Source organism: Peromyscus eremicus, chromosome 1, assembly GCF_949786415.1.
Source record: "Peromyscus eremicus chromosome 1, PerEre_H2_v1, whole genome shotgun sequence".
NCBI classification, from domain to species: domain Eukaryota; kingdom Metazoa; phylum Chordata; class Mammalia; order Rodentia; family Cricetidae; genus Peromyscus; species Peromyscus eremicus.
In genome coordinates, this window is record NC_081416.1 from 61,645,264 (window position 1) to 61,667,511 (window position 22,248).

Here is a 22,248-nt window from a genome sequence, read left to right on the forward strand (position 1 = left end):
GTGGCTTACTTGGTTGGGGGCAGGTCTGTGCCTGGGGACAGGCCATGCCTCTGACCCATACCAACTTCATTCTCCCTGTAGCTTCAGTTCTAGGAGCACAGACGTATAGACAATCCGGGGCAGGTGGAGAAATGCTGATTTCCAGGAGCCTGGACTAGGAAGGAAGGAGTCCCCATCTCTACAGCTTGCCCCTGTCTATGACAACATGTATCCATCCGTGTGTTGAGGGAGGCTGTAAAATGGTCCATGCATATGTAGGGTCCTGGGTGGTCTACATATATGTCAGTGAATGAAGATCATAGGAGGTCTTGAATATATGTAGGCATATATGAGCACCCTAGGAAGCCCATGTATATATGTAAACCAATATATATGTATGTATGTATGTATGTATGTATGTATATGTAAGGGGTCACTGGTATATTTAGGGTATTTATGAGTAGCACAGATGTGCCTGTGGGGTTTGCTCCAACTTTCCTAGGGTTCAAACGTGGCACAGACCTGACTTAAAACTCTTCAGTAACCTTAGTACCCATAGAATTTCAGGCTGCTCACAAAATCCCACTGCAGTAAAATTAGCCCAAGTTCCACTGACCTCCTGGCTTCTGGGCCCCAGATCACGTACTGTGGCCTCCTGCTTGGTGGAAGGTCCAGAGATTAATTTCTGGCACCCCCCCCCATTAGCTGGATCCCCACCACCAATAAAACTTTTTACAAACAAAATAAACCTGCGTGTATTGATTTCTGAGCCTCATTATGTAGATCCAGTTTCTAGGAATTATTTCTGCCCTGGGCTATACAAGGGAAGGATGCCCATTGTTGGGCAAGTCTGAACTGTGGTAGCCTCAGACCACCTGGCTTTTCTCTGGTTTACTTTATCTCCTCGGCTATGAGGCACACCTTATAAAGAAGGTTCTCCTTTCCTAATATCTGGATTTTTAGGGTGGCAAGAGAAGACACAGGGTCAGTTATGGGTGGGGTGTGGATCAAGACAGACTTCCTGGACGAAATGGAAGAGCTCAGGCTAGAGAGGCAGAACACCATGAAGGTCGGCTGGATGGCCCATTGCGGGCTGGGCTGGCTGGGCTGGTTTGGCCACTGCCCCAAAGCGTGGAAGGCTGAAGATCCGGGGGGCTGAACTCCCGACAGTCTCCAGCATTAGCCTCAGGCATAAAGCGGGACACTAGGGTCCGCCCTCGCCCTGCCTGCGGGGCGGGGCTGCACCTGCCGCTGGGTCTGTCGCTGCTGCGCACCTAGGCCAGGTAAACTGCCAGCCTCCGCGCGAGTCCCAGGTCTGAAAGCAGGTGGGTGACAGTCGTAATTCAGACGCGTGGAGGTGAGTAGAGGTTGTGGTTCCTGGAGCCGCTCCAGTTCTAGGGTTGGGAACCTGGGAGTACTTTGCTCCGAGGAGCCTCGGGGCCATGGTCCCGCAGGAAGTAGCTCTGAACCAGGCGTGTTTCCCCTGAGCAGCCCGGAAGCTCAAGAGCGCTACGTCCAGTCTCCTTCCCTGGCTTTTCTCTTTTCACTCTGCCCGACGTGGTCAATAGCCTCCTCTGGACTTCAATGCAAGTCTACAGAGGCGGGCCAGGGGCGCAAGACCCCACCTTCGCTCCCACGAGCTTATCTCAACCCTGAGTAATTTTAGGACACATTGGGCAGATTAAGAGGCTGGCTGGGGCCCCGGCTCCAGGGGACCCCAGCAGAGCTTCCGCCTTCAGCAAGCACCAGCACTCGGTCCTCGCCCTGACTAGCTGTCGGCGCGCTTCCGCTCTCCGTGCGCGTCCCCGTCTTCTGCTCCCGTGCCTGATAGATCTGCTTGCAGCACCTGTTGGGTCCGGGGAAACTGGTCATGTGCCACCCACAGAAAACGAAGGGCAAGATGTAGGAGCATGATGGTCTCCTTGAGGCCTTTTATGCACACTCCTTTCTTTAACAAAAAGATATTTGGGGACCCAGCACACGCTAAAACCAGGAGCTGCACAAGTCAAGAACTGAGCAGGAGCGGCACCCCGGCCGCGGGATGCTAAGCAGCGAAACAGATCCGCAAGAGGGGAGCGGGCTCTGGCTTCTGGGTCCGCAGCCTCTGAATACTCACTTCCGATAGCACCGGGTGCCAGTAGAGCTCAAGGACTGGGCCTGGCGGGAGAAGGACCTGGGCTTTCGAGGAACCTCATAACGTGGAGGCAATGCTGAGTGATGCGAGGGTCCAGGCTGGGATTTAAATTCCGAGACCCCGGAGCGCCTCCAAAGGACTGCAGGGGCAAGTGTTTGAGGCAATCCGGGCTTTTATGCAAGACTGGCCTGAGGCTGGACTACTGGATAGAGCAGCGGTTCTCAACCTTCCTAATGCTGTGACCAGTTAATGCAGTTCCTCATGTTGTGGTGACCCCCAACCATAAAATTATTTTCGTTGCTACTTTATAACTGCAATCTTGCTACTGTTAGGGATCGTAATGTAAATATCTGTCTTTTCTGATGGCCTTAGGTGACCTCTGTGAAAGGATCGTTTGCGGCCAAAAGGGGTCCCAAGCCTTGGTTTTGAGGGCAGGATAGAGGGTGGTAGATGTTAGCAGACGAAGGGAAGGAGAATGGTATCGACTCAAGACCCTGAGAGGGTGACAGAGACTAGGAGCAGGGGGCTCAAACATTATGCCAGGCTTATTAGGGGGCAAAGGTGTTTGGGAGCACTGACCTCAGTACTGGGTACCTACCTCTTCATTTCCAACCTGGGTGCTCTTGAACTTTGTTGCATTTCAGTTTCTTTCTTTTTTAATTAATTAATTTATTTTTATTTTATGTGCATTGGTGTTTGCCTGTGTATATATATGTCTATGTGAGGATGCTGGATCCCCTGGAACTGGAGTCACAGACAGTTGTGAGCTACCATGTAGATGCTGGGAATTGAACCCAGGTCCTCTAGAAGAGGATCCAGTGCTCTTAACTGCTGAGCCATCTCTGCAGCCCCGCATTTCAGTTTCTTTACTCACAATGTGAGAAAGTACAGAACTGCCTCTGGCGAGGTCAGCTAGTTACTGTGCATGGGTTACTCAGGAGGCCTATGAGGCAGCTTCAGGTAGCAAGCAGCTCCACAAGTGTAGAGGAAGGGGAACTGTTCCCTTCAGCCTTTCCAGCCCTGAGCCTAAGGGGCACCATCACCCAGAGGTCATGAATGCCAGGCCACAGGGGCTTGAACAAGGCTGGGTCATAATCAGGTAAGGTGGCAGGAAAGCCTGCTCCTGAATTGAGGATACTCCTGGGTGGCCTGAACCAAGGGCAGGAAGATCACAGGAGAGTATCCAGGACCTACTCCTGCAACTGTGAGGGTAGAGAGAGGGACAGGAACCGGAGAAGACCTTTGTCCAATTTTGTAAATAATGCCACTGGGCCCCAAGGCTCAAGTCAATCTGGAGTCAGTGGTAACAATAGGAGAAACCAGCTGTGTTTCCCCCCCCCCCCCCACATCCCACCTCAGAGCCAGAGGCTTGTGGCTCTTGTGTTTGGCTCTTGAAAGGGGGCTCTGCTCTCTCACCCCAGCCCTGAGCGCATGTCTGTGAGATACCATAGCCTGTTACAACTGTTCATTCATTGGAGTCTATTGCCTAGGAGGTGGACAGGGTAAGGACCAGAGAGATATGCTCTATTGTTTCATTATTGGTCACCAGTTTCTGAGAGAACCCCTTTGTTACAGTAGGTCAGAGGTGAGTCATGCCTGGGGCTTTTTGGGGGGGTGGAGTATATAATATAATTCTTCCTCTCCACTCCTGAGTATAGTATAAAAAAAAGGGAGTGTTGCCAGACTTGGAGCATGCCTTTAATCCCAGCACTCAAGAGAAAGAGGTAGGTGGAGCTTTGTGAGTTCCAGGCCGGCCTGGTCTACACAGACTGTTCCAGGTCAACCAGGACTACATAGCAAGAACTTGTGCCAAGCAGGGGTGAAGTGGGTTGGGGGATGGAATCTAGAAGGCACGCCTCCTACCCAGTATATGTTTAGGATTATTCTGGCTGGAGATCTCCTTGCCAGGATCTCTGCACATCCCCCCAACCTCTGCCACTTGAAGTATCCACCTACGCTTTAGTGCTGGAGCAAATGTAGTACTTAGGGACTGGGGCTGTCCTGGGAGGAAGGGGCCTCTTAGAGTTACAGGAAGAGTCAGGCAAGGCGGGGCAAGGACCGCCAACAGCCCGCCCCGCCAGGGGAAGGGGTGGGTACCTGGGTGGGGTTTAGGTTTAGGAGAGGATGTGACTGTAAGGCCAGGAAACTAAGGGGGAAAGTTCTGACTAAAATATATATCAACAAAAGCCAGGTCCTCGCCCAAGCTTGGTGATGCATCGTGGGTAGCCACAACACTGTGGCTCCTCTCTGGGGCCCAGCAGAGGGGACAATTTGCTCACAAGTGCATGTTACTGACCTCAATGACCATCTCCCCTTTGGAGGAAAAGATCCGGAAATGAGGTGACTGTGCCTCCCTACTGCTGAGGGATCCTGTGGCCTTGTGGTCTGTCCTTGGAGGTAGGCTTGGTTGAGGAGAGGCCCATGGTGCTGAGGTGCATGAAGGCACACCGTGTGTGTGTGTGTGTGTGTGTGTGTGTGTGTGTGTGTGTCTGTGCGCGCGCGTGCGCACGCACACACATATGCGTGTATGGGTGTGCTTGTGGCCCCTGAAGTATTTGGGAGTGATCTTGTGAAGGGAGGTGTGTGCAGCCCAAAACCTGTGTGGAGGGCAGTGTTGTATGGAAGATACATGTGTGCACATTGGCTAAGGTGAACTCAGTGAGGCTGACTGGGGGCCCGAGGGGGCTGTGCATGCGTAGAATGGGAAAGGGGAGAGGGCACCTGCTGCCTCCGTGAGTCACATCCTGGAGGGTTGGTCTTCATTTCTGGTGGTGTCTGCTGCTACCTTTGCAGGGGTCAAGGTCTTCTGAGCTTGAGGAGGTTGAGGGCTATTGCAGGACATGCTCTGGGACCTGCTGGGCTGGGGTATCCACTTCTGGTCACTCTGAGGGGTCAATTGAGAAGCCTGTCTTCTACAGGCCCTTGGTAAGTGGTTCTGCTTTCAGGATTGTAATAGGACTGCCCTTCACACCAAAGGGTTTCTGGAAGGATCACCTTGCCACCCTTGACAGTAATGTGCCTCTTCCTGAACTAGCTCCCAAGGAGATTGATGTCTAGCCAAGTCTGAGATTTCTGGCCCAGCATTACCCAGTGCAGAACAAAGGGAGAGAGTATAAGAGACTAATTCTCATCAAAGCCACTGGGGCATCTGAGGCAGGCCAGGCCCAGGGCTTGACCCCATGTTCCTGCTGCCCATGTGTCTGTGCAGGATGGAGGAGAGTAGGAACTCAATTAAATGTATAAAGAGAGTGAACTTGGGGCACCCAGGAAAGAGGGGTCACCTAGGGCCCTGGGCTGCTAAGGAAGAGCATCCTGAATGTTTCCTGCAGTCATGCCATTACGGAGCTTTTTGAGTCCCAGATGTGTGTAATTGTTATGGGCCAAGAATGACCCAGGGCCCTAGATAAGAGTCATCTGTTTTGGGGGTACCCAGAAGGGCTTCCCAAGGCCCTTCAGAGTGACCTCAATAGTAGCCTGGTCCCCATTTACCTTTCCTGGCCCAGATGAGCCTCAAGGTGTCTGCAGGTGTGATGTGTCCATTCCCATGTGTATGTGTGACTGCATCCAGAGCAAAATCTCACAGTTAGGTTTCACTTATGGCTCATATCCCCTTAATCCCCAGGTCCTGGCCAGGTGACAAGCACCCACGCACCCACCTGCATACAGCAGCAGTCCATTACAGGGGACAGCCAGGAATGAGGCTAACTGCTCTCTTCTGAGGTCACATCCTTCTTGGAGCATGTCTGTTGTATCCCTGAGTCACCACAGTGGCTCCAGGACAAATGAAAGTGGTCCATGGGACTGGCCCTCCCAAGCTGTGTGAGGCAGAGTCTGCTCTGGCCTTGTGATATGTAGGAGCTCACACAGCACTCTGAGACTGGCTGAAATTGCAAGGAAGCTATCTGTTGTGCAGCCAGTAAGTACTGCTGCTGTCTGACAGTTACTGGTTAACTCACCGTGTTCCTGTTTAACTTGTCCCCTGGGGACAGTGACAGCCTCTGACCTCCAGGGACCCTGTCCAGCTGGCTGAATAGACAGAAAGGAGTCCTTCTCAGTCTTCAGTGGATCCATCTGCTCGGTTAAAGAGCCCCAGTGGAGCCAGGGGTGGAACCAGTGTTCGGCCTGCAGAGGCCCTGGAAGAGCCATGGCAGGTAGGTAGATCAGAGAGGACCATGACCAAGTCTCCACCCCAGGGTTTGGCGTCACATTGCACTCTCTGCTGAGCTCTGTGCTTGGATACATGCCAGAGGTCAAGGCCTGTGCTCATCTCTTCTCTCTAACAGTTGGTTCTGAGCTCAGGGCAGGCAGGGATGATGAGAGCTTCTCTGCTTCTCTCCTGCCCAAGGCCTACAGAGGAGGCATACAAGAATCAGTAAGCCTGCCGGGCATGGTGGTGCATGCCTTTAATCCCAGCACTCGGAGGCAGAGACAAAGCGAGTTCCAGGATAGCCAGGGCTGTTACCCAGAAAAACCTTGTCTCGAACCCCCACCCTCACCTGAAAAAAGAATCAGTAAGCCTAAGAATCTCAATGGGGGGATCTTGGGGTGTGGGTGTTAAATGAGGTGACATAGTATACCTCTCCAGCCTCCTGCTAGGGACATCAGCTTCACTTGAAGATGAAAACCTTTAGGCCTCAGAGAAGTGGGAGGGCAGGTCTTGTGGTTAGTGGAGGGGATCCTGGAAGCCCAGGCTCCAGCTTGCCCTGTCCCTGTGAAAGATGCTAGTACATGTATTCTTTCCACATTTGGTGCCCATAGTCCCTGCAGCTAGCTCTTCAGTAGAAGCCAGCCAGGCTGAGGGGGGCAGGAACTGACCCTGCTCTGAGGGGGTCATGTGGAGGCTAGACTCATCCAGCAGGGATAAACCAACAGATAGGCCCCTGTGGCTGGGCGGGCTCAGCTCAGACATGACTCTGGCCACTCCTCTGCCTGTTAATGTTCCCCCTGAGCACAAGGCTGTCACATGAGGGCCCGAAGAACACAACTGGCCACTACTGAGGGAAGAATGAAAGCCTGGGCTGTGGCCTATAGGACCCATGGATGGATGTAGTATGATCGCTGACACGACTTCCTTATTGTCTTGTTTTCCTTGATCACAGAGCATCTATAAACAGAGTGGGAGAAGGCATCCCAGCATGGCTGACCTGTTGTTTTCTTTCTGCAGATGTCTGTGACCCTAATTTCCTCTCACCGTCTGAAAACCAGGCCTTGGGACCTGCCCTTGGCAGTACAGTTGCTTTGAATTGCACAGCTTGGGTGGTCTCTGCACCCCAGTGTCCCCAGCCCTCAGTACAGTGGCTAAAAGATGGCCTTCCATTGGGCAATGGAAGCCACTTCAACCTCCATCAGGACTTTTGGTAAGAGACTGGGGTGTCCAGGATTAGAGTAACTGCCGGGATACACCGTAGCTAGCAGCCTTTCTGACCTACACCCTAAACCGTAACAACCTGGACAAGGGCTGTGTAGTACCCGGGCAAACCTGGCATGGCAGTGTTCCCATGGACAGAGATAGAGGGATGACTTTGGGGACAGGTCCAAAGTTTCTTCACGACCCCTGTGTATATCTTGTAGACTGTCTGGGGATAGAATCTTAACTCCTGAATGGGCCGTTTACTACCTAGGCCTGTAACCAGAGGGTCCCCAGGGCCCAGGCCCAAATTCTGATCACTTAGCCCAAATCTCCAATCTCCCTGGGTGCATCCTAGGCAGGTGGGACTTGAGCATCCACTGATGTTCTTGGTCCCCAGGTGAGGGTATGGCCTGGTTTTCCCAGGGTCGGCGCCAACTTCTCAGAGGTTGTGTCCAGTGTTCTGGTGCTCAACTTGACCAATGCTGAGGACTATGGAAGTTTCACCTGCTCTGTCTGGAATGTCAGCTCCCACTCCTTCAGTCTCTGGAGAGCTGGTGAGGGAGTTCAAAGTGGTGGAGGGCAAGGGTTTCCTGAAGTCCCAAGGTTGAAGCAATAGTGATTCTCCCTGTCTGCAGGCCCTGCTGGCCATGTGGTTGCAGTGCTGGCCTCCCTCCTTGTCCTGCTGGTTCTGCTGCTGGTGGCCCTGCTCTATGTTAAGTGTCGTCTGAATGTGCTGCTTTGGTACCAAGACGCCTATGGGGAGGTGGAGATGAACGGTGCGTAGGGTCCCGCATGGATTAGGGCACAGTATTCTGCCAAGGGCCTTACTGAGGCGCCAGCTGCATGCTGGGTTCAGGCCTGGGAGGAGGGAGTTGTAGCTCTAAGAGGGCTAGGTGTACAGTCTGGAAAGGCGGTGTCTCAGAAGGGCACAAGACTAGGGTCAACAGAAGGTTAGAGTCCTGGGGTCTGGTTCACTTGTTCAGAGAAGTGCTGGATATTGGGTAGGAGTATCTCTATAACTGGCCTTGCTGCATGGCCTCCTCTGCAGATGGGAAGTTATACGATGCCTACGTGTCCTATAGCGACTGCCCGGAGGACCGCAAATTTGTGAATTTTATTCTGAAGCCTCAGCTGGAGCGGCGTCGGGGATATAAGCTCTTCCTGGAGGACCGCGATCTCTTGCCGCGCGCTGGTACCGCCCTTGCCCGGCCTCCTGATCCCCACCCTGTTCCCTGAGTCCCACCCTTGTCACCGGCCCCGCCTCTCATCCGCCGGCCCACGCCCTTGCCCACAGAGCCCTCTGCCGACCTCCTGGTGAACCTGAGCCGCTGTCGGCGCCTCATCGTGGTTCTTTCAGACGCCTTCCTGGGTCGGGCCTGGTGTAGCCAGAGCTTCCGGTGCGTCGGGCGCTTGGCTTGGGGTGGGGGACCGGGAGTTCTGGTCCTGCCCCGCCTGACGGTCCGGTTCCCGCAGGGAGGGACTGTGCCGCCTACTGGAGCTCACTCGCAGACCTATCTTCATCACCTTCGAGGGCCAGAGGCGTGAGCCCATGCACCCTGCTCTCCGGCTCCTGCGCCAGCACCGCCACCTTGTGACCCTGCTGCTTTGGAAGCCTGGCTCCGTGGTGCGAGGGATGGGGGTTTGTGAGTGGGTGCTTGAGGTGCTGGAGGGCTAGGGGACCTGCAAGTCAGGCACCATCAGTGTTTACTTTGGATCTGGGTGGCTTGAGGCTTCCAGTTCACAGATCCCCATGTGTTTAAACTGACGGTCCAAATCTGGTCCCCAGACGCCTTCCTCCGATTTTTGGAAAGAGCTACAGCTGGCACTGCCCCGGAAGGTGCAATACAGACCGGTGGAGGGAGACCCCCAGACCCGACTACAGGATGACAAAGATCCCATGCTAATCGTGAGAGGACGAGCTGCCCAGGGCCGGTGCATGGAGTCAGAGCTGGATCCAGACCCCGAGGGAGACCTGGGTATGCTCACCTGGCCTCATTGCAGATCAAGGGTTCAGACACAGCTCCATCCAGTATCCTAGTCTGGGATGGAGAGATCTTGCCTCCTGTAGAAGTTTGACCTCCACTGGCAGTGCCCCTAACTGCCTCGGGGAGGTGTTTTGCCCCTTGGCCTCTGTGGGGGGAACTTCCAGGGTTTCTAGTGTCATTGTGGCTGGTGGGTGAGCATGGAGTAACCCCTTCTTGTCACAGATCCTAGTAGAAGACTGGCTGTAGACATACGGCCTCAGGCCTTATGGTGTCCTGCAGGTGTCCGAGGACCTGTCTTTGGGGAGCCACCAACTCCACTGCATGCAAGCAGGGTCTCCATGGGAGAGGGCCACGGCAGTGAAGTGGATGTCTCGGACCTTGGCTCTCGGAACTACAGTGCACGAACAGACTTCTACTGCCTTGTGTCTGAGGATGATGTGTAGCCCTTATCCTAGCAGCCCAGATCATAGGTGGCAGCTTCCAGGGTAGAGGCAGGCACCTCTTCTCCCTAGGACCACAACCCTTGCCTGTAGCTCTGACCCTCTCGGGGAAGGAGCGTGGCTCCAGGGTGTCACAAATAAACTTGTCTTTGCTCCTGCCTGGGCCCGTTTCTCTTCTGGGTGGTACCTGCTGTGTCTCTTTTCGCTTCCACCAAGATGCCCCGACCCTTCATTTCATCACCACCTGCACCAGGTTCCCTCTCAAACCCAAATCTGCCTTCTCGGCCACCCCTGGCATATCCCTTGTTCTGATAGCCCCTAGTATCCCTTCTTGGTTCTTGGTTGGAAATGTGACTGTCCCTAGGCCCATCTCTTTGGGACAAGTCCTTCAGTAGGAAGCTACTGTTGATAATTTTACAAGGAAAAAATGGGTAGCCTTGGCCGGGCGGTGGTGGCGCACGCCTTTAATCCCAGCACTCGGGAGGCAGAGCCAGGCGGATCTCTGTGAGTTCGAGGCCAGCCTGGTCTCCAAAGCGAGTTCCAGGAAAGGCGCAAAGCTACACAGAGAAACCCTGTATCGAAAAAACCAAAAAAAAAAAAAAAAAAAAAAAATGGGTAGCCTTGTTCCTGATACTCCTGGACTTCAAGCCTTGGCTACCTCCTGGCATCAGCTCAGGGTGAATAGAGGGTGTTGGATGTGTTTATGGTATGGATACTGCTTATGACGTCCTCTGCTCTGCTGTGTCTATGGATAACAGTTAGGCTGGCTATCCTTCCCTGTCCTGTGTCCTCTGCCTTGGGAGGCCTGTGTGTGAGCCTGGAGTTGCGTCTTCTGGGACAAGTAGGCATGTTTTGGGGACAATGCACACTTGAGGGTCTGTGGCCAGCTATGGAAACACAAAGCTGGGGTTCTGTTCAAAACCACTTTTATTCCCAGCTGTCACAAGGCTGTCAGGCCACGGCAGTCCCACCCCTGCCATTGTGACTAAATCACCACCCCGAGCACCAGAGCAGCTCAAGCCCTGCCCCCTTCCCCTGCCCTGCAGAAGCCAATCAATCCCCAGTTACAAGCCCCCATTCTTTCCTGGTGGCCCTGGTCCCTCAAGGGTACACACGGGACTCCAGAGATAGGGAGGTCTGGTGGCCATCAGCTCCCCTTCCATGGGTTGTGGAACAGTAGGAGCTGAGCCTATCTCTTGGAAGCTGAATCACTTCACCTCCAGGAGGCTTCACCTATGGGCCCAGGAAGTCCTCCTTCCGATAGCCCTTCTGCAGGGGAGAGGGGACAGAGAGATCAGGACTGCCTTTGCTGTCCCTGAAATCCTGCCTTCCCTATAATGTTCTGGGCCTAGCCTGGGCCTCTTGTTTCTGTATTCCAGGCTTGTGTCCCTCCCCTGGTGATCTGCACCCTACACTGGACTCCATGCCCCAAGTCCCTGTTCCCAGGCTCTGTAGAACATACCGCCCTGAAGTCACGGTGGAGCTTGCTGTACTGCCAGAGGTTGGCCAAGAGACTGGAGGCTGCCCGGGAGGACTTCTCACTGTCAGGGCTGGGGGCATTCAAGAGGTCAGGGTCAAGGTTAGGAGGTAGGATGGTAGGGCGTCCCTTGGCCACGTTGCTGTGGGTTGGGTTGTTCCTCACCTATCCCTCTTTTTTTTGATGAAGACCAGCTTTCGAAGCCCATCAAAGTAGAGCAGGTCCCGGGCAGCAATCGGGCTGGCTACCACCAGGTTGTTGAGCACAGCTATGATGTTGACCAGCACCTCAGCTGGGGGACACTTCTCACCCACACTGCCAGGGAGTTTCTCAATCAGGTGGCTCACTACCTTTGTGGCTGATAAGAGGCTAGGGTCAGTCTGACATATTCCCTGCTGCCTTGGCACCCAGAACCCCCGCCTCCCCTGGGGGCTGGCACACACACCTGCCCACTCTATCTGACTTGCTAGCCGGAAGCCAGCTCCTTGGGAGACATGGGCTGTGTGCCGGACCAGGGACAGAACAACTCACACATCTCATCCTTGTTCCTGGCATTCCGAGACAGGTTTCGGATGAGGCCAGTCAGTGAGCGCAGTTGGTTGTGGTCAGCGGTACGAACTCGGTCCAGCAAGGGGTTCAGGATGCGCTCCTGTTCCAGGGCCAGGCGGCTCAGCACACCCGCCCACTGCAGGGAAAGGTAGGGAATGTGGTAAAGCCCAGCAGCACTCCAGCCATGCCTAGCCAGCCCTGTTCAAGATCGAGGCAGAACCACTTTACTTCTTGCCTGCTACCTCTGCCTATTCTACCAACTCATGACCAGGTAACCCTTCTGCTCAGAACATCAGAATCCAAATCCACATAGGGCCCCATTCCTCAGACTGAGCACGGGTCTCATTCTACATCTTACTCTTGGGGTTCCTTCCCCCAGTAGACCATGAACTCCTAGGGTGTGGCTCCCATCCATGTGTCCTAGTGCCCAGCACAAGACCAAAAGTGGGGCTTGTCAGCCCACTGACCCTGCGGTCACCGGCGGTGATATTCTGTAGTGCCCCTGCAGCCGCCTCTGTGGTATGCCGGTTTAGTTCACAGCGCTGCAGCAGTCGGTTGTACAGCCCCACGATCTGGGGGCTCCACAGCCACTCAAGGCCCTTGGGATCCTTAGACACTTCCGCAAAGGTGAGTGCGTCAGCTGTAAGAGGAAGCTGAGAGGGAGGATACAGGAGTCAACCAGGGCCAAGGCTACAACTGAGGCCAGGGCGCCAGGCTTCGCACTCCCTGCTCCTGGCCTCCCAGGTCCGTGCTCACCTCACGCAGCCTCCTACTCTGTGGTGTGAAGCAGCCCACTACTTCACCAGGGGGTGCGCCAGTGACATCCCTGCGGCCCCGGCCTTCAAGCCGCTGTAGTGCTGACGGCGGCATCTCATCATAGAGGCGGTAGGACAAGTTCCTCAGCACACATACAGCATTTTCCACACTCTGCAGGGAATAGAGGGTGGTCAGAGTGGGCCGAAGCCCCTGGGCCCCCTTGGCTCACCAGCTGCCCCTCACCTTGTCCTCACACTTGCCCACGTCCAGGGCATGGTTGATGTAGGTGACCAGAGCATCCACTAGCCCATGGCACTCACGCATCTTCTGGCGAGTGGCCTGGGAGGCTGAGCTGAGGTTCCTGGGGATGGAGGCAGATCAGAGCTCCCACAGGGATACCAACACAGTCCCCCCCAGGGACCCTAGAAGTGCCACCTCAGGGACCCTTAACTTGAAGCCCCTGTCCTGGCGATGAAATCATCAGGCCCTGATCTTTGCATCCTGAGCTGGGACTGGCCCGTGACTTCCTGTTCCTAGACCCTACCACACACTTCTGCCTCTGCCCTTCACATTACCCACCTCCAAATCAACTCCTCAAAGTTTCGGAAGATGGGTATCAGGACAAGGGACTTGATTTAATGAATCATAAAGCTCCAGAGTGTCCTGACATCTATACCTGGTAGCCACACCTGGCCTATCCCATTCTTGCCTCAGCCCCTAAACTTTTCCCTGCTGTCTACTTCTCCCTGCAGGCTTGGCTAACTGTCCTTGCCATTTAGGTGGCAAATGAACATACTTCTTCTAGAAGCTTCCCCGGTCCTTCTCTGGCACATGGCTCGTTCCCCTCAGCATCTCCTGGCCCAGCGCCTCCACTTAGCACACCTGAGGAAGCCGGTGGCATTGTAGAAGATCTCTGCCTCAGAGGCATTCTGCTGGATGAGGGGGGGACCCCCCGCCCCGGACAGGGGACTTAGCACCAGGTCTGTGAGCTGCTCCAGGGTGTCTCGGGCTAGACGATCTTTCAGGTGGTCACTGGAGGACAGATTCCACAGGATCCCTGCACAACAGGGGCCAGGGTCAGCTCCCTGGCCCTTCTGCTTCCTCTGGGGATGGCGCAGAGGAGGCTCTCTACAGCTGCTTCTTTTTAAAAAGATTTATTTATCTTTTAAATTACGTGTGTGAACACGCATGGGTATATTATAAGCACATGAGCACAGGTACCCGTGGAGTCCAGAGGAGCGTGTCAGATCCCCTGGAGCTGGAGTTACATGCAGTTATGAGCTGTCTGAGGTAGGTGCCGGGAACAGAACGTGGGTCCCTTGAAGAGCAGCAAACCCTCTTATTCACTGAGCCTTCACTTCAGCTCTTGGCCCCACACTTTCTTGGCCTTACTCTAGAGCTCCACTGGAGAGGTGCTCAGTGTGACCTTCGGAAGCGTGGGGCAGGAGCAGAGCAGGAGAGACAAACAAGGTGTGTGGGGACCTGAAGGCCTGGGAGTGGAGGTGGCTGGAAAGACAGAGCCAGAGGCAGAGCACTTGTATGCCCTGCTTGTGTGCCTGAAGCCGTAAGTACCACACCCAGCACCACAGAAAATCAGGATAGAAGCCACAAAAATAGAGTTTTGTGGGTGTGACACTTGTAACCCCAGGATGTAGGGAGCTAAGATAGGAGAATTGCCATGAGTTTGAGGCCATCCTGGGGCTACACGGAGAGACCCTCTCTCATAAACAATAGCCAGGCATAGTGGTACGTGCCTTTCATCCCAGCATTTGGGAAACACGGGCAAGTAGATTTCTGTGAATCTGAGGCCAACCTGGTCTATGAGTTCCAGGCCAGTCAGAACTAATAGTGAGACCCTGTCTGGAAAACAGACAATACACACAACAATGACAGCAAACACCACCACCACCAAGTTGGGCTTACTGTGATGGCTCATGACAGACATGGGCCATCACCATAAGGTCTGGGTAGAAGGATTGCCATGAGTTTATGGCCAGTGTCTGATACATAGTGAGATGGAAGCCAGTTTGGTGTGCCAATACAATTTGGTGGGACAATACAAATGGGGTGTGGTAGGCTGGAGACATGGCTCAGTGGTTAAGAGCAGGCTGCTCTTCCAGAGGACCTGGGTTCATCTCCCAGTACCTACATGATCATCTGTAACTTTAGTTCCAGGAGATTTAATGCCCTCTTCTGACCTCCATGGCACTGGGCATGCATGTCGTGTACAGACATTTATGCAAGCAAAACATTCATACACATAAAATAAAGTAAAATTGAATACACACACACACACACACACACACACACACACACACACACACACACACACACACACACCCCAGGGGCCGGAGAAATAGCTTAGTGGATAAGAGCATTTGCTGCTCTTGTAGTGGACACAGATTTGGTTCCCACTACCCACATGGCTTTTAATAACTGTCTGTGACCCTAGTTTCAGGGAATCCAATGTCCTCTTCTGACATGTGTAGGTACCAGGTGTGTATGTGGTAAATGAACATACATGCAGGCAAAAACTTCATATACATAAAAAATAAAAACAAAGGAATCTTTAAAAAATAATAAAATAAGCTGGGCGTAATAGCACACACCTTTAAACCTAGCACTCAGGAGGCAGAGGCAGGCAGATCTCTATGAATTTGAGACTAGCCTGGGCTACATAATGAGTTTCAAGACAGCCAAGGCTACATAGTGAGCGCCTGCCTCAATAGAAATAATAAATAAATGGACTGGCAAACGGCTCAGCCGGTAAAGGTGCTTTCTGCGGAAGCCCAATTACTTGAGTCCGATTCCCCAGAACCCATGGCTGAAGGAGAGAGCTGACTCCCAAAGTTGTCCTCTGACCTCTACATGTATGCTTGTGGCATGCATGCAGATACACAAAATAAAAGATAAACAACAAAAAACTTAAACAATAACCCCCCCCAAAAAAAAAAAGTTCAATCTGGGACAGGAAAGGCATAAGATAAAGATGGAGTGTTGAGAATAAGGAAGGGAAAGAGGGGAGCACAGTGAGAGAAGAGCGGGACAAGACAGGGGGGGGCAAGGAGGGGACAGAATGAAGAGGCTGGGGGACAAGGGTACCTGTGACATTTTTGCGGAGCTCGTCGTCCTGCTCTCGCAGTGTCCGCAACAGCTCAAAAATGCCATTTTCCTCCACCAGCGCCAGCTTGTTGTCTGAATTGTCATAAATGAGGTTGCGCATGGCACCCGTGGCGTGGCGTTGCACCTCTTGGTTGGCGTGGTTAAAGAGCTTCACCAGTCTAGGCACCGCCTGGAGGCTGCGAGCCTGTGGCACATATGTAGAGATGTATGTGGGCACATGTGGACTGAAGATGCATGCCGACATGTCCACATGCCTGGGAATAAGTGCATATGTATGTAGGTGATCCAGATGGTTGCAGGTGATATGCAAGTTTGTACCTAACATACGCAAATGTATTTGGGGGTGCAGGTGCATGGAAATGGTGTCTATATATGCTACAGATGTATGTAGGACTGTGCATGTATATTCAAGTATATGGAGGTCATCCAAGTACATGGCAATATATGATGCATGTATGTGCCACAGGTATATGCATCTGTATTTGGTGTATATAGGTGATGCAGGTATATACCAACAGGACATTTCTGCCCTTTCTCTGCTGAGGATATGGAGAGGTGAGGTTTGCCCAGCCAGCCTAGTGATCAGCAAGGAGGACCAAGGACCAGAAGTCAGGGAGGGTTGGGGGCTGGTAAGGATAGTCATTAAGGGCACCCAGGGCCAGTGGGGCAGTCACCGAGAGATAACAGGTGACAGTCAGTGGGATATGTCACCTGCTTCTTGGCTGCTGCATCACTGTAGCACCTGTGCTGGATGTAAGCTGCTCCCAGCACCTGCAGGTTGGGGTCTGAGGCCATGAGGTACTTGACAGCTGAGGGCAGGTCAATGTCATCAAAGCTGTAGAAGCAGGGGTCAGTCAGTGGTCGGGCAGACCTTAGGATTGGGTCAGACTGTGGTACAGTCCCCTCCCTCTTCAAGCCCAGCTCCTCACCCACTGCTGAGCCTCTGCAGGGTGCGATGGCCTGTGTAGCTGTCCAGTCCACGGACATCTGGCAGGTGGCCTGAGTCAGCCAGGCTTAGACTGAGACTGCGCACAGATGGGGCTCGGGCCACGGGTTCCAGGCCAGTACCTGACACGGACCCAGTAACCCCACGGCTTCGGTGGCTGCTTTGAAATCTCTGCAGGGTTCGCATGGCAGGTGCACGAATGGTCCGGCTGGGTGGGCCCTCAGTGGCCTCTGGCCAGTCCAGGCCTCCTGCCCGGCTAGAGCCAGAGCTGGCCTGGCGCTCATAAGCATAGGCTCTGTAGGTGGAGGCAGCTGCAGGCTCTAGTTGCTCAGATACCACGCTGTAGCGGTCGTCCAGGCCCCCAGGCCCCAGCCTCAGTGAGCGCAGGGACAATGTGTCATAGTCGGCTCTGCTGGCTGCCCCACCTCGCTCATGGAAGGACACTGGCCGGGTGGGCATAGGTGGAGTGGGCTGGGCACCCCCATATCCCACAGCCCCAAAGGCACTGCCCCCATTGTGGGCAGAGCTCAGCCTCCGACTGCAGCTCAGGTCCACAGCTGAGCGGGAGGACCAGGAGGCTGGGCTGTAGGCTGGCTTGGCGATGGGCCGGAAGGTCTATGGGAGGGGAGGGTATAGAGAAGGGATATCTGGGGTTTACCTGGCTTCCTCCCCTTCTGATCCAGAGCTCCCAGCCTTCCCTGTGGAGCCTCCCCCTCAGTGTGGACTCAGAGCTAGACTCCCTGACTCACCGAGGTCTTGTCTCCACTTAGACCCTGGGATCGGGAGCTGAAGCCAGCCTGCACAGTGTGGTATTGACCCCTGGGCATGCCTGTGGACAGAAACAGTGACGGCCTGACCATGACAGATAGCAAAGTGTTGGCTTTTCTTCTCCCTTCTGCCAGAGGTCTCTGATCACAACCCTGAGAGTGACATCAGACCAGGGTAGGAGGCCAAGTGGGCTTTGGGGCTACCACCTTGCCCATGGCCCTGCCAGGGCTGCAGCTTGGTTTCAGCCAATCTGTTCTGGTAGGCCCTCTTTCCCTGGAACTCCAAAGTTCCTTCTCTGCTCAAAAGAGGTCAGACAACTCATCCTGCTGACCTCTGGCCTGCCTGGAGAATGCACTATGATCTCCATCAGCTGTCCAGTCCCCGCCAGAGCACAGCATCTGGCCCCCTCCAGGAGGCCAGCCCAACCTGCCCCAACCCACAATGACCTCCTTTGAGCTCCCCTTGTGCCCAGACTCCATCTGTACTACAGTCACAGGGTAGTGACACGATGTAGACCAAGGATGTAGTCTCTCTCTGGATCCATCTGCTCCGATGGACAGTGGGAGAGCCACCTGGTAGAGCCTGAGGCAGGGACCACACCTACCCCATCCAGCTGCGCATTAGCTGAGGATGGGGCGTCAGCCCAGCTCCGTGGTCAGTGGACACAAAGGCGGGTGAGTGGGCGGAGAGGGCTGGTCAGAAGCTTGGAATGATATGGAGATGAACGGATGGGTGGGGGAGGGAGGGGAAAGAGGGTCACACAGGTGGGTAGAAAATGGGCAACAGAGAGACAGTGGGGTGCAGGGGTGAGAGAGGTGAGGCCCCCCAGGAAACATCATCCCAAGAGATGATAGTGATAGCGGGCAGGTCTCCGGTGGACTCAGCCTCTGCCAAGGGTCCTCTGCTGTTGGCAAGGGCTCCCTGAGCAAAGCTATTACTACAGAGGTCTGTATGGATGTGGGGAAGGGGCCTTCACTCCTCCTAACCCCGCCCAGGGGGTGGACGGTCTGGTGTTCCCCAGACCCACCCAGGTTAATGAGGCTTCTAGGCAGGGGCTGTTAACCCTTTGACGCTAGTGAGGGCCAGCCTAGGGGGGCACACCCCAGCCTGGGGACCTTACGCCCACCCCCAAATTACTATCCTCCTCCCCCTAATTGGCAGGGTAGCCAGGTGTTAATTAAGCCCTCCTTGTGCCCTCCCCACCCCATGACCCCTGGGCATCAACTTGGCTCCAGTGAGGGTTAGGCTCAGAAAGATTTCAGGCAGCAATCCAATTCCTGACCAGCCCTTCTTCCAGACAACCCTCTCTAGACATCATGTGGACCACTGTGAACTGGGGTCTGGACCTCTGAACAGAGGTTCATTGTACTGTCTACATTTAATCCCTATTGCTGTAGCCTGGCAGGTAGGGAAATGACCGTTTTGGAAAGAATGCCTTGAGCCCAGCATGTCTGAATGACTCTCTCTCTCTCTCTCTCTCTCTCTCTCTCTCTCTCTCTCTCTCTCACACACACACACACACACACACACACACACACACACACAGAGAGAGAGAGAGAGAGAGAGAGAGAGAGAGACAGAGAGAGAGAGAGAGAGAGAGCGCCCCTGAAGAGTATCCTGCAGGCTATTCTCATGTAGAGTATCTGGGTCACTCCTGGTAGGCCCAGTTCTGTAATTCCTCAGGGAGCCCCCGCTCCAGACAGACCTGGGCTCTATCCAGGATCATCGCTCTCTCATACTACTGTTAGAGTCACTCCCATCTGGTTGGAAGGCACTCTGGCCTCTGTCTGAGACCTCAAGTGAGCCTGTGTTCTGTGGTGATGGGAGGGAATGTGTCGGGGTGGAGGGGGGACAGCCGACAGGTGGGCCTGGCTGCTCTCTTTGTTACCTCCCTGGGTCTTCCCAACTTAGGGAGTGGGTGGGCTCAGCCCCAAGACCCCTGTCCTGGCTGGGGAGGAGGGATGCCCCACCCAGGCTGCTCCTCATGCCCGCTGGGGCGGGGCGGTGACTCAGAGCAGGCCTCAGTGAGGTGAGTCAAGGCCTGAACCCCGAGCACGTATGGCCTCTGTCCCTGGCACCACCACCCCTGCCCCAGCCACCTCTACCTGCCGCTGTCACCCCCAGGGCCTTCAGCCCCCTCTGTTGCCTACCATGCCCAAGCTGGCCTACCTCTGGCGGTGTCGGTGGCGCCATCAAGCTCAGTAGACCCATTGTAGCGCGACTGCTGGCCGAGCTGCAGGAGGCGGGCTCGGACTTGCTCCTGGACTCTGGCGGCTCGAAGCCTGTCAGCCTCCGGCCCCTCAGCACCCCGACGATCCAGCTGCAGGTCCGAGGGCAGCGCCAGGGAGCAAACACCAGCCTCAGGCTGCAGGGCAGACAGCAGGAAGTTACCCTCTTGCATAGTGACAGGGGCGACTAGCCAACCCCACCTGTCCTGGGCCTCTTCCCGGTCTTGTCCCTCAAGGCCCCGTTCCAGAAGTCTCTTCCTGGCTGGCTCTCCTAGACAGACGCGCCCGCCCGGCCAGCCCAGAGCTTGGCTGGGGGCGGGGACACCTGGGCCAGGTGGGAGGGAGGGGCCTCTGCCTGCTTAAGGTGGAATTTGGGCGGAAGAACAGGCCCAGCGCGTCCTCAAGTCATGGCCTTCCCTTTTCTCCTATCCCAGAACAGGGCCACGGGACTTGGGTTCTACTTGCTCTCAGCCTTCCAAGCCCAGCCCAAGCCCCGTGGGTGCCAGCGTTCTAAGTACAGAGTAGGACAGGGAGCCTGTGGGGGCCTGTCACTCCAAGCCATATGAGGAGTGTCCCAGCCTGGGGGTTGGGAGTTCTAGAGCATCAAAGACCAGGCAGCCTCCAAGACAGCTGGGCCCGGGCTTGGTGAGGTCCAGGCAGGGTTGGCATCCAGAGACAGTTTCATGTTTATAGAGTCTTGGTAGAGGATAAAGAACGTGGGTGGGTGCTGGAGTTTTCAGGTCAAAAGCAACCCCACGAAGGTGCTAAACCTGGGCTTTACAACTCAGTAAGACTGCCCAGTGAGGTAGACAAATGTCCACCCCATGACCTGCAAACCCAGAAACTCACCCAGCCTCCACCTCTACAGAGGCTTCAGAAGGGCTGCCTGGCCCTCTCTGGCACCTCTCCCCAGCTTCTGCCCCCCAGGCCTGGGGTGGGAGGCCCGTTCCCAACATATGAGTCAGGGCAGGCAGGCGGAGCCGCCCCAAGGGGTTGACTCAGAGGGGCCTAGGCTCATGTCAGCACTTGTCAGGCTGGGGGGCCAGGAGGCTGGGGGGAGGGCTGGAAGTGAGGGGCATCAGAGCTTGTCCCTGGAAGGTCTCCCAAGAACCCCTGTCAGGTAGGCCAGCTTGTGAGTTAGGCTTGGCTGGCATCCAGGTAGATTGGAGGGTTAAAGGAAAAAGCCAGGAGAACTGGAGTATGGGGACAAGTTGCCTCTGCATGCTCCATGTGCTTCTTAAGCATTCCTGGGACTCTATCCTGAGGCTCTGTCTTTTCCCAGAACCTAGTCCCTGGGCTCAGCCTGAGCTCTCTCTCCCACGCCAGGCCCTTAGCCTTGAGTACTGGTCCCTTAAAGACATTTGCTTTTAACAGCGGTGGCTAGGAGCAGAAGCTTGGAAGTGGAGAGTGCTCCGAGAAAGTAGACAGCATCAGGGACAAGCCCACAGTGAGTAGGAAGGGCTGGAGGATGGGAGTCAGAGGCCAGAGGTTGTTGGGGAGATCGTGTGGAGGGTGAAGCCCCTCCAGGATAGTCTGGCTTGGGTCTACTGGTCATGGGTGGAGGCAAGGGCTGGGCAACCTACCTTGCTGCTGGCCTGGATCCCACTGGCCCCCTGGCTCATTCTAGAGGCCACGGCTGTAGGACAGCTCCTCCTGGGCTCCATCCGGGTCCGAGAGCCTGTGGTGGGCTCCATCAGGGCCCAGCTCCTGTGGGCAACAGCTTCTGTTTGGAGATGGCTCCGTGGGGGCACCAGAGGGTGGGGTGGGAACGTTGCACACCCATCTCATCAGACCGGTTGCTTCCCTGGGAGACGTGTTTCGTGTGGAAAAATCCTGGGAGACAAGTTTGTGCGGCGCCGTGCGGCCTGGAGGCACACGCCTGGTCTGAAGAGGCCCGCCCTGTATGTACTAGGTCCACCCAGAGCCCTACAGCAGCCAGGCTGCGGGGCAGAGGGGACAGAGGGCTCCAGGAGAGTGCAAAGTGGAGGGCCATAATTACACACGGCTTAGGTCTGGCTGTAGCCAGATAAGGAGGTACCTGGTGAGCATGAATGGCAACTGGATGGAAGGCCAGAGTCAGCTCTGGGGGTTCACTGGCAGAGAGCTGTAGGTGCCACAGCTATGACCAGCCTCCTTAAGGACATGGGGACTGAGAGCTGTATCTACCTCTGGGGCTCAGTGTCCCTAAAAAGCTTGGACTCTGGGTACTTCCTTTAATGGCTATATTGCTCAGAGGATCAGTAATACTCACTGAGTCTGTTCCTCTGAGCCGCATGTTTGGATCTGTATCTGACCCCTGTGACCAGTTTTCTCTCAACTTCTGTGAGTGTCCCTCTTCCTTTTTTTGGAGAGAGGATGGGAAGGATGCAGCAGGGCTTCAAGGAGGAGGTGGTCTGATGCATAAAGAAAGTTTACTTGGAGCATAGAGATGGATGGTTGAATTTCTGCTGTAATCAGGCCTAGAACCTGGAACTCAGGATCATGAAGAGTGAGTGAAGCAGTTGGTGGGCTGC

The 22,248-nt window shown here is 54.9% G+C and overlaps 2 protein-coding genes across 4 annotated transcripts; one reads left to right on the forward strand and one right to left on the reverse strand.

The window, feature by feature from the left end:
• The first annotated feature begins 1,191 nt into the window (after positions 1–1,191).
• On the forward strand, positions 1,192–10,046 carry Sigirr (single Ig and TIR domain containing). Of its 3 annotated transcripts, none has more exons than XM_059264663.1 (10): positions 1,192–1,304; positions 6,103–6,264; positions 7,278–7,470; positions 7,887–8,017; positions 8,099–8,239; positions 8,512–8,655; positions 8,758–8,860; positions 8,937–9,087; positions 9,250–9,439; positions 9,728–10,046. In XM_059264663.1, exons 2-10 carry the CDS (start codon positions 6,258–6,260, stop codon positions 9,889–9,891), a joined length of 1,224 nt encoding a protein of 407 aa, XP_059120646.1. In that variant the 5' UTR covers positions 1,192–1,304; positions 6,103–6,257; the 3' UTR covers positions 9,892–10,046. The 3 variants fall into 3 exon arrangements, with proteins under 3 accessions (XP_059120646.1, XP_059120633.1, XP_059120639.1); XM_059264650.1 differs by having other exon boundaries at positions 1,217–1,336; XM_059264656.1 differs by lacking the exon at positions 1,192–1,304 and having other exon boundaries at positions 1,810–6,264.
• Positions 10,047–10,850: 804 nt separating this feature from the next.
• On the reverse strand, positions 10,851–20,034 carry Pkp3 (plakophilin 3). Its single transcript, XM_059249900.1, has 13 exons — positions 19,677–20,034; positions 17,489–17,568; positions 16,723–17,354; positions 16,505–16,628; positions 15,773–15,977; positions 13,553–13,727; positions 12,914–13,031; positions 12,671–12,841; positions 12,382–12,567; positions 11,897–12,050; positions 11,531–11,723; positions 11,351–11,438; positions 10,851–11,157 (listed from the first exon to the last, which is right to left on the reverse strand). The coding sequence occupies exons 1-13, from the start codon at positions 19,906–19,908 to the stop codon at positions 11,122–11,124; spliced, it is 2,394 nt and encodes a 797-aa protein (XP_059105883.1). The 5' UTR covers positions 19,909–20,034; the 3' UTR covers positions 10,851–11,121.
• Between the last annotated feature and the right edge of the window lie 2,214 nt (positions 20,035–22,248).